This window comes from Trematomus bernacchii, unplaced genomic scaffold, assembly GCF_902827165.1.
Source record: "Trematomus bernacchii unplaced genomic scaffold, fTreBer1.1, whole genome shotgun sequence".
Taxonomy (NCBI): domain Eukaryota; kingdom Metazoa; phylum Chordata; class Actinopteri; order Perciformes; family Nototheniidae; genus Trematomus; species Trematomus bernacchii.
In genome coordinates, this window is record NW_022987707.1 from 761,139 (window position 1) to 783,308 (window position 22,170).

General features: G+C 39.5%; 2 protein-coding genes across 2 annotated transcripts in view; both read right to left on the bottom strand.

The window, feature by feature from the left end:
- Positions 1–4,127, bottom strand: part of LOC117490903 (TANK-binding kinase 1-binding protein 1-like) — a 21,553-nt gene extending 17,426 nt beyond the window's left edge. Inside the window, exons 1-2 of the mRNA XM_034140681.1 lie at positions 3,997–4,127; positions 768–825 (exon numbers count right to left, since the gene is read on the bottom strand). Coding sequence (XP_033996572.1) covers positions 768–825; positions 3,997–4,077 — 139 coding nt within the window. The 5' untranslated portion in view covers positions 4,078–4,127. The remainder of the gene's footprint in view (positions 1–767; positions 826–3,996) is intronic.
- Positions 4,128–10,711: 6,584 nt separating this feature from the next.
- LOC117490896 (histone-lysine N-methyltransferase SETD1B-like) lies at positions 10,712–21,052 on the bottom strand. Its single transcript, XM_034140675.1, has 5 exons — positions 21,001–21,052; positions 19,852–19,906; positions 17,991–18,473; positions 11,209–11,421; positions 10,712–11,127 (listed from the first exon to the last, which is right to left on the bottom strand). Exons 2-5 carry the CDS (start codon positions 19,891–19,893, stop codon positions 10,792–10,794), a joined length of 1,074 nt encoding a protein of 357 aa, XP_033996566.1. The 5' UTR covers positions 19,894–19,906; positions 21,001–21,052; the 3' UTR covers positions 10,712–10,791.
- Between the last annotated feature and the right edge of the window lie 1,118 nt (positions 21,053–22,170).

Consider the following 22,170-nt stretch of genomic DNA (forward strand, 5'->3'; position numbering starts at 1 on the left):
TGAATTAATTAAAGAGAGAAGAAATAAAATAAAACTCTAACATTTGGTGCAATAAAGATTTCAGTTTTACAGTTTATTATTTTTAAATATTTCTCCAATTGTCAAACCTAACAATAAAGGTTTTAGAATTTATATTTCCTGTGCTGGTCTTCTTTTAGAAACGTCTCTATAGGAAGCAGCACACACACACACACACACACACACACACACACACACACACACACACACACACACACACACACACACACACACACACACACACACACACACACACTCTCTCTCTCTCTAAGCATCCATCAGTCGCTCCACATGAGATCACTTACTAAAAGCTGCAAATCTAATAACACTTCCATCAAGCTGCTTTCAGCCCCACCCCCCCCTCACCCTTCCTCTCATAAATTCAAATTTAAAAAAGCTTTATTGGTATGACCATATTAAACACAGTGTTGCCAAAGAAGCCGGTACAGAAAGCCTTAAAGAGGCCCTGTCCTCCTCAAGGAGTCTCTGAACACGTAAACAGAATATGAAATTAAATAATGTAAATTAAGACTAAATTAAATACGGTTTATTGCGGTGATAACTATTTGTATAAATAAGTAGTATAGATTGCAAGATGACAAACAGGAATGTTTATCGAGGCACTTCACAGAGCTCAGGTGTTTAGCGGTCTTATGGCCTGTGGGATCAAACTGCAGTTCTGTAGGTGTTAGTGCATGTCAATGGTCTGCAGAGGCTGAAATCCCCCCCCCCCCCCACCCCCCCCTTACCTGTGCCAGGTTGTCTGTAGATCTGCAGAGTTGCAGGAGTCGGTCTCCTGCGACGGATCTGAGGTAACACACACACACACACACACACACACACACACACACACACACACACACACACACACACACACACACACACACACACACATTACATGTCACTTGTTAGTCACTTTTATCCAAAGCGACTTACATACTCTACACTGTGGACAACCCCCACAGGAGCACTTTGGGGTGAAGTGTCTCAGGGACACAACGACATGCTGACTGCAGTGGGGTTTGAACCCTGATCTGAACACCTACACACAACCCACTGCGCCACACACCTCCAACTTTTTTAAATGTGCATGTTTCCTGCATTTCTCTGTTTTATATGGAGAATGTATTATTTTGACCGACTAACAAGACCTTTTGGATCACCGTGGGATTTAAATCAACGACAGATGGATATTTTCCTTTATTTTCTGACATGATTTAGACCAAATGATTAATAGATAAGCTGCTTAAAGAGCTGGTTTTATTTTTATTTCAGTCTTTATTTGGTTTCCTTACATCCATTAACAGATATTTAACGACTTACTTTGACTCTGATGTTTTTCTTAGTTTTATAAAGTGTTATTATGAGACGTCCCAGTTTTAATGCCAGCTCACAGTGTGAAGAACAGTCACTTCAATTCCCCACAAAGCCTCTCCTGTGTGGAACCTTCATGAAGAGTCGGTCTAGATTTAGAGTATTTCCTTAGTTTCCTTAATGAGATATATTTTAAATACTTCCTGCAGGGCGTATGTGAATGCTGTCTGCTGATTGGTCGGTGTTGTTGTGAATAAATGAATATAAAGTCCTGCAGAGCGACAGATGATGATCACATCTGATCTGTATGTTCCTGTAGTTCCAGCATGTGAGCAGAACAGAAGCCGCTCTGTTTAAACCTGACGTCACTGAGTTTAAACGTTTCTCTCTCTGACGTCTTTACGGGATGTTAGTGAAGGAAACAGGAAGTATATCATTACTCAGGAAGCTGCTAACGAACACAGATTACAAACCCTCAGATAAATATCAGAGACGGTTTTATGAGAAACGACGACTTTACTGCAGGTTTATTCAGGCATTAAAGGGTTAAATCTGGTTTGTATATTCATTCCTTCTTTGTGTTTAAGGCGGCACAAACAGTACTGTGAATCACTGAGAGTACAGACGAGGTTCTGTGTGACAACATGTCAGCTTTAAGTGGAAATTAAGCATTTGCATCGTCCATGGAGGAGCTTTTCTCTATCAAACATCCTCATGTGTTGGATTGTATTTTATAGACTGATTTGAAATAAACGCTCTCCAACTCTTCCATCAGGAGGAACGAGCTGCAGCTTCAGAGAGGATGCAGATATAAAACCCCAATGTTCCACATGAAGAAACCTCTCCAGCAACAACTCATGCAGCTTTTAGAGAACATTCAGCAACTTGAGGAGACATGGCAGCGTTTACTAAAAGCTGCAGAAACCAAACGCTGCAAATACAAAGACAAGAATGTGTCATTAGAAGATTAAATAAGATATATAAATATATGAAAATGATTTAAAAGGATCGATCGAGTTAAAAATATATATCTTTGAAGATGAGAGGAAGTAAAATCATTTCTTAGACAAAACTAAAGTGGTCCGAGGAAAGATCCCTGTGGGACGCCAAATGTAATTTAATATGATTAATCTATCTTAGTTGGGTTAATTGTTTCTGCAGCGTTTACTAAAAGCTGCAGAAACCAAACACTGCTTACTTCAGGACAAGTAGTCATAATTATAATAATAATATATTTAAAGTGGACCTATCATGCTATATTTGAATAATATAGTGTAGGACCATACCTATATAAGGCATATTTATACTTTTATTTTTTCAAAATACCAAACAGATCATGCATTTTAGCCATGCCTCATTTCGCTCAATTTGACAATTTTTAGATCTGTTTTAGCAAGGGCAGATTCAGTGAGAACAGCACCACCTACAGGCCTGGCATATGTACTACAGCGTCTCCAGCGCTTTCGAACGGCAATGGCCGTGGCTGTCTCCTCCTGATTGGTGGAGTTGGCCCAATAGCCGTAGCGCCACCGTCCTGACGTCAGGACAGTGTTCAAATCTGGATCAGTTTTTATCAGATCCGTTGCAGCCCCTTTTTTAGAGATTTGGGTATGGAGGAAAATAGAGAGGGTTGTGTTTTCTGACACTTGGTGAGTTCCCTGGAACACCGGGGACACATATTCATGTAGAAAAGACGTACAAAAGTGCATTTTGCATGATAGGTCCCCTTTAATGTATATAGTTTATTTATATAGCTCCTTTCAAGGGACCCACGGCTTTACAAGTTACACGTTAAGGACAGACAAACAAACAAAGTCAGGCAAATAATAAAGTAAATAGCAGTAGGAGTGGACTGTGAAGGGTTAGGGGTCAAAGGTCATGCTGAACAGGTGGAAGCACTCTAACCCTACTCTAGTAAATCTTTTTCACATTTCAACATTTTTAACCAGGTTTCTGGAGACACGTATGATGAGCTTTAGTTATATGTTAGTCTTCTATTACGTATAGTATATCATATGTGAAATCGGACACATATTAAGTGCATGGGCTTCATTCATTACTCTAATTTTACTTTGAAATCAACAATTCTAACAGTATTTTTAACATCTTGACTGTAGAAAATCCTGTTTCTGCTGAAAGGTTTTATTCTGTAAACTCATCAGCAAATATCCATAACTTTATAAGAACAATGCCATTGATTTAAGGGTGTTTTCGTGCATGTAACAGTGTGGTACTTTCCCATTAATATTACCTAAATACAACATGATTTCACAGTAAAATGAATAGTTTTCCACCAAATATGACAGTAAAAAAGTCCTGTAATGCTCCTGGATTAAAGTTATTCAATGTTCCATTACAATGATATATATTATAGTGATTTAAAACCCTTTCGCTCTTAATTTACTATCATTTCTACTTTTTGTTTTACAACGTACACACTAACACAGTTTCCATGAGACTCTGCACCCACACACACAAAACTCCAGATAACAGATACAAGCCTCATTCAACCTCACACACACGCACACACACACACACACACACACACACACACACACACACACACACACACACACACACACACACACACACACACACACACACACACACACACACACACACACACACACACACACACACACACACACACACACACACACTCACATGTTCTGCAGCCTGGGGGTCCAGCTGGCTCTGCAGCGGAGGAACAGAAAACTGGATCTTCTTCGGACTGCTGGGCTCCATAACTGACTGAGAGGAGAAGATCTGGGAGAGAGAGAGGGAGAGAGAGAGAGGGGAGGAGAGAGAGGGAGAGGAGAGAGAGAGAGAGGGGAGAGAGACGGAGGGGAGGAGAGAGAGAGAGAGAGTGTGAGTGTGAGTGGGAGTGTGTGTGTGTGTGTGTGTGTGTGTGTGTGTGTGTGTGTGTGTGTGTGTGTGTGTGTGTGTGTGTGTGTGGGGGGGGGGGGGGGGGAGGGAGGGAGGGAGGGAGGGAGTGGTTTCTCTTAGCTGCTGGGCTCCATTATCACTAATTGACGGACAGAGAGAGAGTCGTCATTGTAGCATTCTGAATACACACACACACACACACACACACACACACACACACACACACACACACACACACAAACACACACACACACACACAAACACACACACACACACACACACACACACACACACACACACACACACCTCAGAGTTACGTCACTTTCCCTCTTTTTTTTTTAAACAGAATTCACTCTGTTTTCACGGTGTTCCCTCTCCTGTAGTTCTATAGATTTTATTGCATGTAAACGGTCTGCAGAGGCTAAAATCCCTGTGTTCCCTCCAACCCGGCAAGACGTGAATATGTGACGATCTACCATGCTGGGAGACGTGAAGATGTCACGATTTCGTCCCTTCAAACGTGACAGTTACACAGTATTGTTAACATGGCCCATCCAGTGGAGAAATACCCGGAAGTGCCAAGCAAATAGAGAGGCGCAGTCCCTCCCCTTCCGGTGGACCCATGGGACCTTATTTTGGAAAAAGTATGTATTGAAGTCAATGGAGAGAGAAAACGTTTCTCTCGATCCTGTTTGAATTGTGCCACGAATTACACATATGATGTTTGTCAATTTAAAAGATAATTTCCACGTAAAAAAAAGTCACAGTTTGTCGTAAAACTGTTGAAATATAAGACTCTGAAAAATACGCAACTAGAAAGACTACAAATCCCAGAGTCCCGGTCCCGCATGCTGGCTCTTAGGAACCGACTCACTCCCCTTGTGTGTATGTACAGCTCTCAACATGCCCAGACTTGGAGTGATTTTCACCTCTTTTAATACTTTCCGCCTCATTCTGAGAGAAAGAAGTGAAATGTGCCAACGTGACGGCCGTCTGGGTGTGTGGTGCGAGACGGGGGATGGAGTTCATTGAGCGGTTTCACACAAACAAATGTGTTACTTCACAGTTTTACGACATTCACATTTTTTTGACTTGCAAAATTATCTTTTAAATTGACAAACATCATATGTGTAATTCATGGCACAATTCAAACGGGATCGAAAGATAATCTTTCTCTCGCCATTGACTTACAATACATACTTTTCCCGAAATAAGGTCCCATGGAGGTCCCCCGGAAAGGGAGGGACTTCGCCTCTGTATGCTCTACCACGACGGTCGGTTGTTATTGTTAATATTAAATATTTTTAATTTATTTTTTAATAGTCACACTCGATTTCGCCGATTTCCTTGTTGCCCCAGCTGGTCGACACCTCTTTTAGCAGAAACAAAGGCTACCTTAATGTATTAAATCGATGTTAATCCATGTGTGTTGTGGAATTACCGGACGTGACGTTGTGCGATTGCGTTGCCAGGCAACAGCTGGCGTTCATGTTAATTTACAAACTCTTCAACTAGAACCCTAGTTATATTTAAAAACATTTTAAAAGGCCTCAGGAAATACTTTAATGTAAATTAAAATTAAAATTAAAATGTGAAGGAATGTGTGTATAACAAAATACATCCGTCATAAACAATACCGGAAACAGACGTAGGCAAGATCCTCAGCTATGGTTGAAGCTCGTGATTGGATGTTTTAGCCGCAATGCACGTTGGGATATGGTGTTTATGCGATATGAAATCCGAAAACATTTAAGAAAAAAAGAAAATAATACTTTATTCCGAGTGTGCTTGCTTTTCTCTTTGGAAGTCATCACATAACGGCATTGTAATACACGGTTCGGCTGCATTACATATTACACATCTGCCGTAGTTCTCTATTTATAGAGCCCTGATGAGAAGACTTCTGGACAAACTGGAAGAACTGCCACGGAAACTGAATACGTGACGTGGATCATAAATATATCAGCAATTAAACAACATCTTACATTTCTCTTCACACAATACGTCTCCTTGCAGTATCAATACTAATTCGGCTGACTTTTATATTTGATCCAATTGGTAGATAGGCTGTATTTACACCATAACGGTGCACAGCTGATAGAAAGGGACTTGTCGTTTTTAACTTGACAGTTTTTTTTTACCTGCACCGCCTCGTGGTTAAAGCACGTTAAGATACATTTTTTGTTGAATATGTTATATTTGATGAGAAAAATATTAAGAGTACATACTTTCATAGGGGGAAAGTAGAAGGTCAATGATAGAAATATAGAATATAAAAAATCAAGAAGATACTGTAAGTGATCTCTACAATCAAACAGTTTAGTGCCGGATGTACAAAGATATTAATATGAGGATGTGCAAAACAGACAAACTAATGAACCTTTATTTAAACATTAAAGAATACTTTAGGTTAAGGTCTTCTTTTAAATAAGAAAAAAGCTTTGGGGGTATCTACAGATAAATATTAAGCCTGACAAAGTACTTAACGTCTAATATATTGCTTTCCTGCAATGTTAACTATGTTGAAGCACTTATTTTAACTGATAGTATACATATTAATTATACTCTTATACGATGTATGTAGATAGTATAAGAAATGTGCAGAATATGTTTAATGGTGGAGGTACACACATATTGATAGATGTCTTGTAATGCACTGTTGAGGAACCTGCGACCCAAGTTTTTAATGCATTGCATAACTACACCGTAGTTGTGTATATGATATGTCACTGAACCTTAGAAAATCTTGAAATCTTGAAAGGGATGTGCAAAATAGCCATTATATACAGTTTTTAATGAACTATTAGTAGAGAATAACGAGTAATGAATATACTTTATAGATATCTGCAGATAAATGTTTAGTCTTCTCAAGCACCAACTATCAAATATCTCTCCTGATTGTTGGCACTTCACAATCACCTTCACTGAATTTTACTCAGGTGTAACTAAAGTCTGATTTAAGGGTTGTTTATATTTCATATCATTAATCAGAATGTGGTCTAGTTAATAAAAAAAATATTAACTTTATTGTGAAATAAATACACACAGCATACAATGCCATAATAACTTTGTATTATTAGTGTATGTATAACATCTTAAGATGTGTAGTTTTATTCATGTTTTCACATAATTCTACAGGATATTGCTATATTATTTCACATGTTTTACTTCAACACATTAATATCTGATTTGTAAAACATCACAGACAGAAAGGTATATCCGTCATTTAACGGTAAGCTATTGAAATTGTGAATCCATAGATGTGTCTCCCATCCCCCAAAACCCCTGATTATTCTCTCAACTCAGTATTTACATTCTTATATTCAAAGAAAATCAGTAATATCTTTAAAAACGACAAGTCCTTTTCTATCAGCTGTGCACCGTTATGGTGTAAATATAACCTATCTACCAATTGGATCAAATATAAAAGTCAGCCGAATTAGTATTGATACTGCAAGGAGACGTATTGTGTGAAGAGAAATGTAAGATGTTGTTTAATTGCTGATATATTTATGATCCACGTCACGTTTTCAGTTTCGGCGGCACTTCTTCCAGTTTGTCCAGAAGTCTTCTCATCAGGGCTCTATAAATAAAGAACTACGGCAGATGTGTAATATTTAATGCAGCCGAACCGTGTATTACAATGCCGTTATGTGATGACTTCCAAAGAGAAAAGCAAGAACACTCGGAATAAAGTATTGTTATTATTTTTTTTTATGTTTTCGGATTTCACATCGCATAAACACCATATCCCAACGTGCATTGCGGCTAAAACATCCAATCACGAGCTTCAACCATAGCTGAGGACCTTGCCTACGTCTGTTTCCGGTATTGTTTATGACGGATGTATTTTGTTATACACACATTCCTTCACATTTTAATTTTAATTTACATTAAAGTATTTCGTGAAGCCTTTTAAAATATTTTTAAATATAACTAGGGTTCTAAAGTTTGTAAATTAAAATGAACCCAAGCTGTTGCCTGGCAACGCAATCGCACAACGTCACGTCCGGTAATTCCACAACCACACACATGGATTAACATCGATTTAATACATTAAGGTAGCCTTTGTTTCTGCTAAAAGAGGTGTCGACCAGCTGGGGCAACAAGGAAATCTGCGAAATCGAGTGTGACTATTAAAAAATAAATTAAAAATATTTAATATTAACAATAACAACCGACCGTCGGGGTAGAGCATTTGCTTGGCACTTCCGGGTATTTCTCCACTGGATGGGCCATGTTAACAATACTGTGTAACTGTCACGTTTGAAGGGACGAAATAGTGACATCTTCACGTCTCCCAGCGTGGTAGATCGTCACATGTTCACGTCTTGCCGTGATACCGGGTTGGTTCCCTCCTGTCTGAAACGCCTCCTTTACTCCTTTGTTTACTTTTGTGACATCACTATGTAACACTCGCGCATCTCTAAGCTGGTTAACCAATCCCAACAGAGCCGACCAGCTAACCAATCAGAGCAGACTGGCTCTGGTTTCAGACAGAGGGTGAAAAGAGGTGCTGCAGCACAGGCAGAATGAGAAAAATAAAGAGCTTTTTGAACATATTGTTGATTCTTTAGACCAGGGGTCGGCAACCCCTGGCACGCGTGCCACCAATGGCACGCGGCACCGTAACCAGTGGCACACTAGGAATAAGTGGAATAAGTGGAATAAGTGTACAAAATATTTATTTTATTTTCGGATCCTGAACGAGACCGCCGCCAGAGCGCGTCTCCCCGTTACCTGCAGAAGGAAGCCATGCACGCAGCGCAGCCCGACTCTCTTTAACTCCAGGCGACTTTCTTCCGCTTTCCTCCGTAATGCAGTGCTGATAGTTTCACCACAGAGGAAAGTACTTCACAAATTGCATTACCCATAAGGAGCTGTAAAAATGCCCCAGTTTTTGCGTGGCGATCGATATCGGCCGATACTCACTCTGCCGATCGATCGGTGCTGTCTAAAAAGGCCGATCGCGAGTAACATACATGACACTTTTCTCTGTGTGCGGCAAAACAAGCTCGCCAAAATCGCTTCACCAGTCTGGCAGTATTTTAAGGTGTCCGAAAATGACAATAAAATAGCGGTTTGCAACGTGTGTGTGAAGCAGAAATCCTGCAGCTCCACCCGCTGTGACGGACCGGTGAGCGGAGCAAAACACACAAGAGTTAGACCTAACACACTTAGCTATTTGATCTACCTTTGGAACTAGTTATACATATATTTATTCTTCACTGTCACTCATTACTGGATCAGTGAGCTGCATGAGATACTGACAGGCTGTCAGGAGAGAGAGAGAGGGGGAGAGAGGAAAAGAGAGCGCTTCCGCTCATTTCTCCCGTGTTATTATCCAAAGTTAATGTAAACTTGAATAATGTACTTCATTTGAATGTAACAATTATGTTGGTTGTTGTTTGTGGAAGCGCCAGTGAATGATCCCCATTAACTGAGTTTTAAACATCACTTTTCACGAGTGTTTTCGTCGAGCTCTTCAAACCCCCCCCCCCCCGTTGATAATTCACGATCATCGGCACGCCGATAAAACATTTTTTTTAGAATGGCACTTCATATCAAAAAGGTTGCCGACCCCTGCTTTAGATAATAACTGAACAGAAAGCTGAGTGACGTAAATGAATGATGTCAGAAATGTGGATTGTAATCTTTTTATTGTGTGTGTGTGTGTGTGTGTGTGTGTGTGTGTTGGCAGGCAAGGTGGAAACACTTGGACTCAGTGAAGACATCTGGAGAGACTTATAAGCTACTGTAGGTGGAACACACACACACACACACACACACACACACACACACACACACACACACACACACACACACACACACACACACACACACACACACACACAGAGAGCCTCTTGTTCTCCTTCCTCTGCTGGAGGTGGAACAGTAACTCTTGTTTCTGGAAAACAAGTCGCTGATTTTCCTCTCAGAGATTTCTTTGCAATATTTAAACCAGAGCCCAGTCTGCTCTGATTGGTCAACAGCTTAAAGATGTCCCGCCCCTTAGCCTATCACGTACGATGTGTTGGAACGCTAGCCAATAGGAGCGCCAGTGTTCCGTAGTGATGTCACTATGTTCCTGAACTTTGGGATTTTGGCCTTTGCAGACCATTTACATGCACTCAAACCTGTATAGAACACTACAGGAGAGGGAACACCACAAAACGCAGAATAGGGCTCCTTTAAAGATGTTTCTTTGTATTGTGAGTTTTATGTCCTGTAAATGTACATCTTCATTCTTTAAAAAAAAAACATTTATGACTTCAAACTCTGAGTTTAGTCATGTGTTATATTATGTATATAATGAGTTTTGTTCCAGTAACTCATCTCATCATCTCACATTAATTAAAAAGTTTCTCAGAGAACATCCCTCTTGCAGCGGTTTTAATATAAAGCTTATTTTAATGCATGTTTTTGAGGGTTTTTAAATGAAGTAACTCGGCCTCTTTTCAGAACAGTGAAGCAACAGGAAGAGACTTCGACAAACAGTGTAGGACGTTTTATTTTATTACATTCATGAAGTTACAGTCCATCAATAACCTCTAACATGTTGTATTAAGAAGTCTAATGAGTGTAAGGGAAGTGAGAAGTGGAAAAATACGGGTAAATCTGTGTGTGTGGTGCATTCAGGGCCTGCAGCTGTGTGTGTGGTGCATTCAGGGCCTGCAGCTGTGTGTGTGGTGCATTCAGGGCATGCATATGTGTGTGTGGTGCATTAAAAAGAGTGTGTGGTGCATGAAAAGGAGTGTGTGTTGCATTCAGGGCCTCAAAAGGTGTGTGTGTTGCATGCATCTGTGTGTGTGATGCATTAAAAGGTGTGTGTGGTGCGTTATAAAGCGTGTGTGATGCATTCAGGGCCTGCATCTGTGTTTGTGGTGCATTCAAGGTTTGAAAAGGTGTGTGTGGTGCATTCAGGGTTTGAAAAGGTGTGTGTGGTGCATTCAGGCCCTGCAGAGGTGTGTGTGGTGCATTAAAAGGGTGGTGTGGTGCATTCAGGGTTTGAAAAGGTGTGTGTGGTGCATTCAGGGCCTGCAGAGGTGTGTGTGGTGCATTAAAAGGGCGGTGTGGTGCATTCAGGGCCTGCAGAGGTGTGTGTAGCATCGCTGGGGGAGGAGCCAGGTGTTGCTGCAGGTAAGGCGGCCATCTTGTGTTCCAAGGAGCTCCTCCCCACGTCGTTTCTTCTTCTTCCTGCTGCTGTTTGAGGGAAAGGAGGAAGAAGAATACATCACTCTGTTATCATGCACCCCCCTGTAATATATTTCTAATCAGCTTTTCTAGATTGGAAAAATTGTGTAGAAAAAAATTATACGGTGGCCCTGAAGTGCAAAGTCAAAAAACATTTCACAAAACGCTACAGCATTTCACAAAACAATTCAGCATTTCACAAAACACTACAGCATTTCACAAAACACTTCAGCATTTCACAAAACACTTCAGCATTTCACAAAACACTACAGCATTTCACAAAACACTACAGCATTTAAGAAAACACTACAGCATTTCACAAAACACTACAGCATTTCAGAAAACACTACAGCATTTCACAAAACACTACAGCATTTCACAAAACACTTCAGCATTTCACAAAACACTACAGCATTTCACAAAACACTTCAGCATTTCACAAAACACTACAGCATTTCACAAAACACCACAGCATTTCACAAAACACTACAGCATTTCACAAAACACTACAGCATTTCACAAAACACTTCAGCATTTCACAAAACACTACAGCATTTCACAAAACACGACAGCATTTAAGAAAACACTACAGCATTTCACAAAACACTACAGCATTTCAGAAAACACTACAGCATTTCACAAAACACTACAGCATTTCACTAAACACTACAGCATTTCACAAAACAATTCAGCATTTAACAAAACACTTCAGCATTTCACAAAACACTACAGCATTTCACAAAACACTACAGCATTTAAGAAAACACTACAGCATTTCACAAAACACTACAGCATTTCAGAAAACACTACAGCATTTCACAAAACACTACAGCATTTCACAAAACACTTCAGCATTTCACAAAACACTACAGCATTTCACAAAACACTACAGCATTTCACAAAACACTTCAGCATTTAAGAAAACACTACAGCATTTCAGAAAACACTACAGCATTTCACAAAACACTACAGCATTTAAGAAAACACTACAGCATTTAAGAAAACGCTACAGCATTTAAGAAAACGCTACAACATTTCACAAAACACTACAGCATTTAAGAAAACACTACAGCATTTCACAAAACACTACAGCATTTCAGAAAACGCTACAGCATTTAAGAAAACACTACAGCATTTCAGAAAACACTTCAGCATTTCAGAAAACACTACAGCATTTCACAAAACACTACAGCATTTCACAAAACACTACAGCATTTCAGAAAACACTACAGCATTTCACAAAACACTACAGCATTTCAGAAAACACTTCAGCATTTCACAAAACACTTCAGCATTTCACAAAACACTTCAGCATTTCAGAAAACACTTCAGCATTTCACAAAACACTACAGCATTTCACAAAACACTTCAACATTTCAGAAAACACTTCAGCATTTCAGAAAACACTTCAGCATTTAAGAAAACACTACAACATTTCAGAAAACACCACAGCATTTCACAAAACACTACAGCATTTCAGAAAACACTTCAACATTTCAGAAAACACTTCAGCATTTCACAAAACACTACAGCATTTCACAAAACACTTCAGCATTTCACAAAACACTACAGCATTTCACAAAACACTTCAACATTTCAGAAAACACTTCAGCATTTCACAAAACACTACAGCATTTCACAAAACACTTCAGCATTTCACAAAACACTTCAACATTTCAGAAAACACTTCAACATTTCAGAAAACACCACAGCATTTCACAAAACACTTCAACATTTCAGAAAACACTTCAGCATTTCAGAAAACACTACAGCATTTCACAAAACACTACAGCATTTCAGAAAACACTTCAACATTTCAGAAAACACTTCAGCATTTCACAAAACACTACAGCATTTCACAAAACACTTCAGCATTTCACAAAACACTTCAACATTTCAGAAAACACTTCAACATTTCAGAAAACACCACAGCATTTCACAAAACACTACAGCATTTCACAAAACACTTCAGCATTTCACAAAACACTTCAGCATTTCACAAAACACTACAGCATTTAAGAAAACACTACAGCATTTCACAAAACACTTCAGCATTTCAGAAAACGCTACAGCATTTCAGAAAACACTTCAGCATTTCAGAAAACACTACAGCATTTCACAAAACACTACAACATTTCACAAAACACTTCAGCATTTCACAAAACACTACAGCATTTCACAAAACACTTCAGCATTTCACAAAACACTACAGCATTTCACAAAACACTTCAGCATTTCACAAAACACTACAGCATTTCACAAAACACTTCAGCATTTCAGAAAACGCTACAGCATTTCAGAAAACACTTCAGCATTTCACAAAACACTTCAGCATTTCACAAAACACTTCAACATTTCAGAAAACACTTCAACATTTCAGAAAACACTTCAACATTTCACAAAACACTACAGCATTTCACAAAACACTTCAGCATTTCACAAAACACTTCAACATTTCAGAAAACACTTCAACATTTCAGAAAACACCACAGCATTTCACAAAACACTTCAACATTTCAGAAAACACTTCAGCATTTCACAAAACACTACAACATTTCACAAAACACTTCAGCATTTCACAAAACACTACAGCATTTCACAAAACACTTCAGCATTTCACAAAACACTACAGCATTTCACAAAACACTTCAGCATTTCACAAAACGCTACAGCATTTCACAAAACACTTCAGCATTTCACAAAACACTTCAGCATTTCACAAAACGCTACAGCATTTCACAAAACACTTCAGCATTTCACAAAACACTACAGCATTTCAGAAAACACTACAGCATTTCACAAAACGCTACAGCATTTCACAAAACACTTCAGCATTTCACAAAACACTACAGCATTTAAGAAAACACTACAGCATTTCACAAAACAATACAGCATTTCACAAAACGCTACAACATTTCAGAAAACACTTCAGCATTTCACAAAACACTACAGCATTTCACAAAACACTACAGCATTTCAGAAAACACTACAGCATTTCACAAAACGCTACAGCATTTCACAAAACACTACAGCATTTCACAAAACACTACAGCATTTCACTAAACACTACAGCATTTCACAAAACACTTCAGCATTTCACAAAACGCTACAGCATTTCAGAAAACACTACAGCATTTCACAAAACACTACAGCATTTCACAAAACGCTACAGCATTTCACAAAACACTTCAGCATTTCACAAAACACTTCAGCATTTCACAAAACACTACAGCATTTAAGAAAACACTACAGCATTTCACAAAACACTACAGCATTTCACAAAACACTACAGCATTTCACAAAACACTTAAGCATTTCACAAAACACTACAGCATTTCACAAAACACTACAGCATTTCACAAAACGCTACAGCATTTCACAAAACACTACAGCATTTCAGAAAACACTACAGCATTTCACAAAACACTACAGCATTTCACAAAACACTTCAGCATTTCACAAAACACTACAGCATTTCACAAAACACTACAGCATTTCAGAAAACACTACAGCATTTCACAAAACGCTACAGCATTTCACAAAACACTACAGCATTTCAGAAAACACTACAGCATTTCACAAAACACTACAGCATTTCAGAAAACACTACAGCATTTCACAAAACGCTACAGCATTTCACAAAACACTTCAGCATTTCACAAAACACTACAGCATTTAAGAAAACACTACAGCATTTCACTAAACACTACAGCATTTCACAAAACACTACAGCATTTCACTAAACACTACAGCATTTCACTAAACACTACAGCATTTCACAAAACACTTCAGCATTTCACAAAACACTACAGCATTTCACAAAACACTTCAGCATTTCACAAAACACTTCAGCATTTCACAAAACACTACAGCATTTAAGAAAACACTACAGCATTTCACAAAACACTACAGCATTTCACAAAACACTACAGCATTTCAGAAAACACTTCAGCATTTCACAAAACACTACAGCATTTCACAAAACACTACAGCATTTAAGAAAACACTACAGCATTTCACAAAACACTACAGCATTTCACAAAACGCTACAACATTTCAGAAAACACTTCAGCATTTCACAAAACACTACAGCATTTCAGAAAACACTACAGCATTTCACAAAACGCTACAGCATTTCACAAAACACTACAGCATTTCACAAAACACTACAGCATTTCACAAAACACTTCAGCATTTCACAAAACGCTACAGCATTTCACAAAACACTACAGCATTTAAGAAAACACTACAGCATTTCACAAAACACTACAGCATTTCACAAAATGCTACAACATTTCAGAAAACACTTCAGCATTTCACAAAACACTACAGCATTTCAGAAAACACTACAGCATTTCACAAAACGCTACAGCATTTCACAGAACACTACAGCATTTCACAAAACACTACAGCATTTCACTAAACACTACAGCATTTCACAAAACACTTCAGCATTTCACAAAACGCTACAGCATTTCAGAAAACACTACAGTATTTCACAAAACACTACAGCATTTCACTAAACACTACAGCATTTCACAAAACACTTCAGCATTTCACAAAACACTTCAGCATTTCACAAAACACTTCAGCATTTCACAAAACACTACAGCATTTCACTAAAACACTACAGCATTTCACAAAACACTTCAGCATTTCACAAAACACTTCAGCATTTCACAAAACGCTACAGCATTTCACAAAACACTACAGCATTTCACAAAACACTTCAGCATTTCACAAAACACTACAGCATTTAAGAAAACACTACAGCATTTCACAAAACACCACAGCATTTCACAAAACACTACAGCATTTCACAAAACACTACAGCATTTCACAAAACGCTACAGCATTTCACAAAACACTACAGCATTTCAGAAAACACTTCAGCATTTCACAAAACACTACAGCATTTCACAAAACACTTCAGCATTTCACAAAACACTACAGCATTTAAGAAAACACTACAGCATTTCACAAAACACTACAGCATTTCACAAAACGCTACAACATTTCAGAAAACACTTCAGCATTTCACAAAACACTACAGCATTTCACAAAACACTACAGCATTTCACAAACACTTCAGCATTTCACAAAACACTACAGCATTTAAGAAAACACTACAGCATTTCACAAAACACTACAGCATTTCACAAAACACTACAGCATTTCACAAAACACTTCAGCATTTCACAAAACACTACAGCATTTAAGAAAACACTACAGCATTTCACAAAACACTACAGCATTTCACAAAACGCTACAACATTTCAGAAAACACTTCAGCATTTCACAAAACACTACAGCATTTCACAAAACGCTACAGCATTTCACAAAACACTACAGCATTTCAGAAAACACTACAGCATTTCACAAAACGCTACAGCATTTCACAAAACACTACAGCATTTCAGAAAACACTACAGCATTTCACAAAACACTTCAGCATTTCACAAAACACTTCAGCATTTCAGAAAACACTACAGCATTTAAGAAAACACTACAGCATTTCACTAAACACTTCAGCATTTCACAAAACACTACAGCATTTCACAAAACACTACAACATTTCACAAAACACTACAGCATTTAAGAAAACACTACAGCATTTCACAAAACACTACAGCATTTAAAAAAACACTTCAGCATTTCACAAAACACTACAGCATTTAAGAAAACACTACAGCATTTAAAAAAACACTTCAGCATTTCACAAAACACTTCAGCATTTCACAAAACACTACAGCATTTAAAAAAACACTTCAGCATTTCACAAAACACTACAGCATTTCAGAAAACACTACAGCATTTCACAAAACACTTCAGCATTTCACAAAACACTTCAGCATTTAAGAAAACACTACAGCATTTCACAAAACACTACAGCATTTAAAAAAACACTTCAGCATTTCACAAAACACTTCAGCATTTCAGAAAACACTACAGCATTTCACAAAACACTTCAGCATTTCACAAAACACTTCAGCATTTAAGAAAACACTACAGCATTTCACAAAACACTACAGCATTTAAAAAAACACTTCAGCATTTCACAAAACACTACAGCATTTCAGAAAACACTACAGCATTTCACAAAACACTTCAGCATTTCACAAAACACTTCAGCATTTAAGAAAACACTACAGCATTTCACAAAACACTACAGCATTTAAAAAAACACTTCAGCATTTCACAAAACACTACAGCATTTCAGAAAACACTACAGCATTTCACAAAACACTTCAGCATTTCACAAAACACTACAGCATTTAAGAAAACACTACAGCATTTCACAAAACACTACAGCATTTAAAAAAACACTTCAGCATTTCACAAAACACTTCAGCATTTCACAAAACACTACAGCATTTAAAAAAACACTTCAGCATTTCACAAAACACTTCAGCATTTCACAAAACACTACAGCATTTAAAAAAACACTTCAGCATTTCACAAAACACTACAGCATTTCAGAAAACACTTCAGCATTTCACAAAACACTTCAGCATTTCAAAAAACACTACAGCATTTCACAAAACACTACAGCATTTCAGAGGCCGGAGCTCTCTCACCTGCTGTCTGAGGAAGAGGTGGGATGAAGAGGAGGAAGAGGAAGAGGGGGGGTCGTTGAACACCTCCAGGTGCAGGGTGGAGACGACGGTGTGGGGGCGGGGCATCAGAGAGAGAGGGGTGAGGCGGGGGGCGAACGAGGAGGAGGAGGAGAGGGAGGAGGGCAGGGAGGAGGGGAGGGAGGAAGATTTAACGAGCCTCAATCTCCTCTTCTTCGTCTTACTGTCCATTTTCTGTCCGTCCACTTCTTCCTGTTTTTCCACTTCTTCCTGTTTTTCCACTTCTTCCTGTTTTTCCACTTCTTCATTTCTCTCCTCTTCCTCCTCGGAGCAGCTGGGGGATGAAGAGGAGGAGGAAGATGAAGATGACCCCCCCTCTGGTCCCGAGTCGTCATTGGAGGAGCTGGACTCCCCCTCCCCCCCCCGGCGTAGCATGTTAGCCTTGTGGTTGTAGCATGCGGCGCAGCGGGTGAGGGAGGGGCGGGGCTAAGGGAGGAAACAGGAAGTCAGAAACTCTTAAATGACTTACTGGGAAATCAACAATCAGCTAAACATCACCCGACTTTGAGGTCACTCTGACTCGCCGTCCTTTAACGTAGAAATAAGATTAAAAGTGTAATGAGTTCTCCAGACTCTCTTTAGTGTCCCCTGGTCTCCCAGCTGTGTGCGTCACTCTTTAGTGTCCCCTGGTCTCCAGCTGTGTGCGTCACTCTTTAGTGTCCCCTGGTCCCAGCTGTGTGCGTCACTCTTTAGTGTCCCCTGGTCTCCCAGCTGTGTGCGTCACTTTTAGTGTCCCCTGGTCTCCCAGCTGTGTGCGTCACTCTTTAGTGTCCCCTGGTCTCCCAGCTGTGTGCGTCACTCTTTAGTGTCCCCTGGTCTCCCAGCTGTGTGCGTCACTCTTTAGTGTCCCCTGGTCTCCCAGCTGTGTGCGTCACTCTTTAGTGTCCCCTGGTCTCCCAGCTGTGTGCGTCACTCTTTAGTGTCCCCTGGTCTCCCAGCTGTGTGCGTCACTCTTTAGTGTCCCCTGGTCTCCCAGCTGTGTGCGTCACTCTTTAGTGTCCCCTGGTCTCCAGCTGTGTGCGTCACTCTTTAGTGTCCCCTGGTCTCCAGCTGTGTGCGTCCCTCTTTAGTGTCCCCTGGTCTCCCAGCTGTGTGCGTCACTCTTTAGTGTCCCCTGGTCTCCCAGCTGTGTGCGTCCACTCTTTAGTGTCCCCTGGTCTCCCAGCTGTGTGCGTCACTCTTTAGTGTCCCCTGGTCTCCCAGCTGTGTGCGTCACTCTTTAGTGTCCCCTGGTCTCCCAGCTGTGTGCGTCACTCTTTAGTGTCCCCTGGTCTCCCAGCTGTGTGCGTCACTCTTTAGTGTCCCCTGGTCTCCCAGCTGTGTGCGTCACTCTTCCCTGTCTCCCAGCTGTGTGCGTCACTCTTAGTGTCCCTAGGTCTCCCAGCTGTGTGCGTCACTCTTTAGTGTCCCCTGGTCTCCCAGCTGTGTGCGTCACTCTTTAGTGTCCCCTGGTCTCCCAGCTCTGTGCGTCACTCTTTAGTGTCCCCTGGTCTCCCAGCTGTGTGCGTCACTCTTTAGTGTCCCCTGGTCTCCCAGCTGTGTGCGTCAGTGTCCTTCAGTGTTTTGGATTTGCAGCGTTTGCTTTCTGCAGCTTTTAGTAAACGCTGCTCATGTCTCCTCAAGTTGCTGAAGATGTTTCGTCATGAGGAACATTTGTGTTTTTATATCTGCATCCTCTCTGCAGCTGCAGCTCCGTATCAATAACCTTATAAAGCAGCATGGAAGTCTCTCTTTGTGCCTCTTTCTATCTGCAGAGGGTTACCAACAGGACTTGTTTTCAGGATGTTTAAAGTGTCCCTCTCACCTTTGGCTGAGTTTCAGACTCCAGCTGCTGAACTGCATTCATCTCCAGGAACACCCTGCGGTAACAAGTCAACGGAAAGAGACAAATAAATGATATTTATAAAGAACTTCTTAAAACACAAGCAGGCTGAAAATAAAAATCATAAATAAAAAGAAAACTCCACATGTTTTTATTTATTTCACTTTTAAATTTGATCTCTTCTCTTTCGTAGTCTTAAAATATGTATTATTTATTTGACCAATTAATTGTACTTAGTAGAAGTAGTGTAGGAATACTCTGTTACAGTAAAAGTCCTGCATTCAAAAATGTTCCTCAAGTAGAAGCAGAAGTACTCAGGTCTTGTACTTGAGTAGAAGTATAAGTACCAGAGTGTAGGAATACTCTGTTACAGTAAAAGTCCTGCATTCATCCAGATCTGTAAAGATCAACACCATCAGGTCTAAAACCTCCAGACTCAGACAGTTTCATCCCACGGGCCATAAGACTGCTAAACACCTGAACTTTGAAACAACATCCATAACATTCATCTGGCTGCTACTTCGGAATTATTTATCCAATATATCATATTCCAATAACTGGTATATAGACTGCTATTCCACTATTTTTCTTTTTGTATTTATATTTACTATTTACTTGCACTATTTTTTCTGTTATCTGTGTTATTGTGTTGCTCTGTGTGTGACCACAGATCTTCATCGTCATATCTTCACTGTAGATATGCACGTATGACCAATAAAAGCCTTGAACCTTGAAACTAAAGGTATTAAATACATGTAGGGGAGGAAAAGTACACCATGTACCTCTGAACTGTAGAAGTACACAGTAGCATAACATGGAAATGCTCAAGTACCTCTAAATTGTACTTTATTAGATGAATTAGTAAATGTACTTACTGTAGTTACTTTACATAGTAGTATGAAGATATACAGTATATCAGACACTATGAATATACCATAGACCGTTACTCACATTTAAAATAATATGAGGTCACTTTTAATACATTTTTAAACCCTAAATAAAGTCATATATATGGTTAAATCATTTTGAACAACCACGATGTTAAAAATAATTATACTTTTATCATTTTAAATATTAAGTAATATGTATATTCAACTTGAAATGTGTGAATAAAATAAAAAGAGTACTCACTTTTCCTCCGACCTCTCCTCGGCTCCAGGATGTGTGTGTGTGGGTGTGCGGAGTGTGTGTTCAGGTAGCTCTGTTATCTCTGGTGTGTGAGTACATGGGCAAAAAAACAACACACACACACACACACACACACACCCTCTGTAAACACAGCTGGATCGCCCAATGGCACGAGACACTTTCATTTGCAAGTACAAGTATTTATTGATAGAAATGTGTGAATAAAACACAAAAATATAAATATTTGACAATTAAAAACAACCATAATTTTAATATTTTAGATTTTATCCAAATATTTAAATGTTAGACGATGAAAACCACGTGCAGACACTTAAGGCATGAAACAGGCTGTCATCAAATTAAATAATATATAAATGTATTTTAAACACCACTCTCATGTCAGTTGATGTAAAACCGATAGCTGTTAGCTTAGCTTAGCATAAAGACTGGAAACAGAGGGAAACTGTTAGCCTAGCGCTGCCTAATGCTAACAGAATTCAACAAAACGCTCAATCATTAACACCTTTTCTCTCTTTAAATGTCTTTTCTGTATAAATACAAATCATTTCATTTCAATGTCAGAAAGGAAACACGGCGTCTATTTGGAGACAGGTATACATTACAAGGGTTTATGAAATACGCTAACATGTAAGGCTGCTGCAAATCACACTGTAACAAATAATCAGCTTCACAATCATCACGGTACCTTCAACGCTTCATCAGAGCGAACACACACACACACACACACACACACACACACACACACACACACACACACACACACACACACACACACACACACACACACACACACACACACACACACACACACACACACACACACACACACACACACACACAATCACTAAACTGGACGTGTGTTTTCTGTAATTCCTAGCTTTTATTTTCAATATGTTCTTGATGCTTCTTGAGAGATATGAAGCCATGTTTGTCTCCTTGCTGTAACAGTTGTAACCGTCCTCTCTGTGGGACGGTAACGGTGTTCTGATTCTGATATTTCCCCATTAAACGTGATGTAGAACATCTCTGCGTCAGAAAGCAAACAAGATCAAGTGTGTTTATACAGCTGCACATCACAAGATGACAGGGTGTGTGTGTGTGTGTGTGTGTGTGTGTGAGTGTGTGTGTGTGTGTGTGAGTGTGTGTGTGTGT

Coding starts and splice junctions, on each gene's coding strand:
- LOC117490896 (XM_034140675.1), bottom strand. CDS start 19,893: ATGAATGCAGTTCAGCAGCTGGAGTCTGAAACTCAGCCAAAG. Junction 18,474..19,851: donor AGTCTGAAACTCAGCCAAAG/GTGAGAGGGACA, acceptor TTCCTCCCTTAG/CCCCGCCCCTCCCTCACCCG. Junction 11,422..17,990: donor ACCTCTTCCTCAGACAGCAG/GTGAGAGAGCTC, acceptor TCCCTCAAACAG/CAGCAGGAAGAAGAAGAAAC.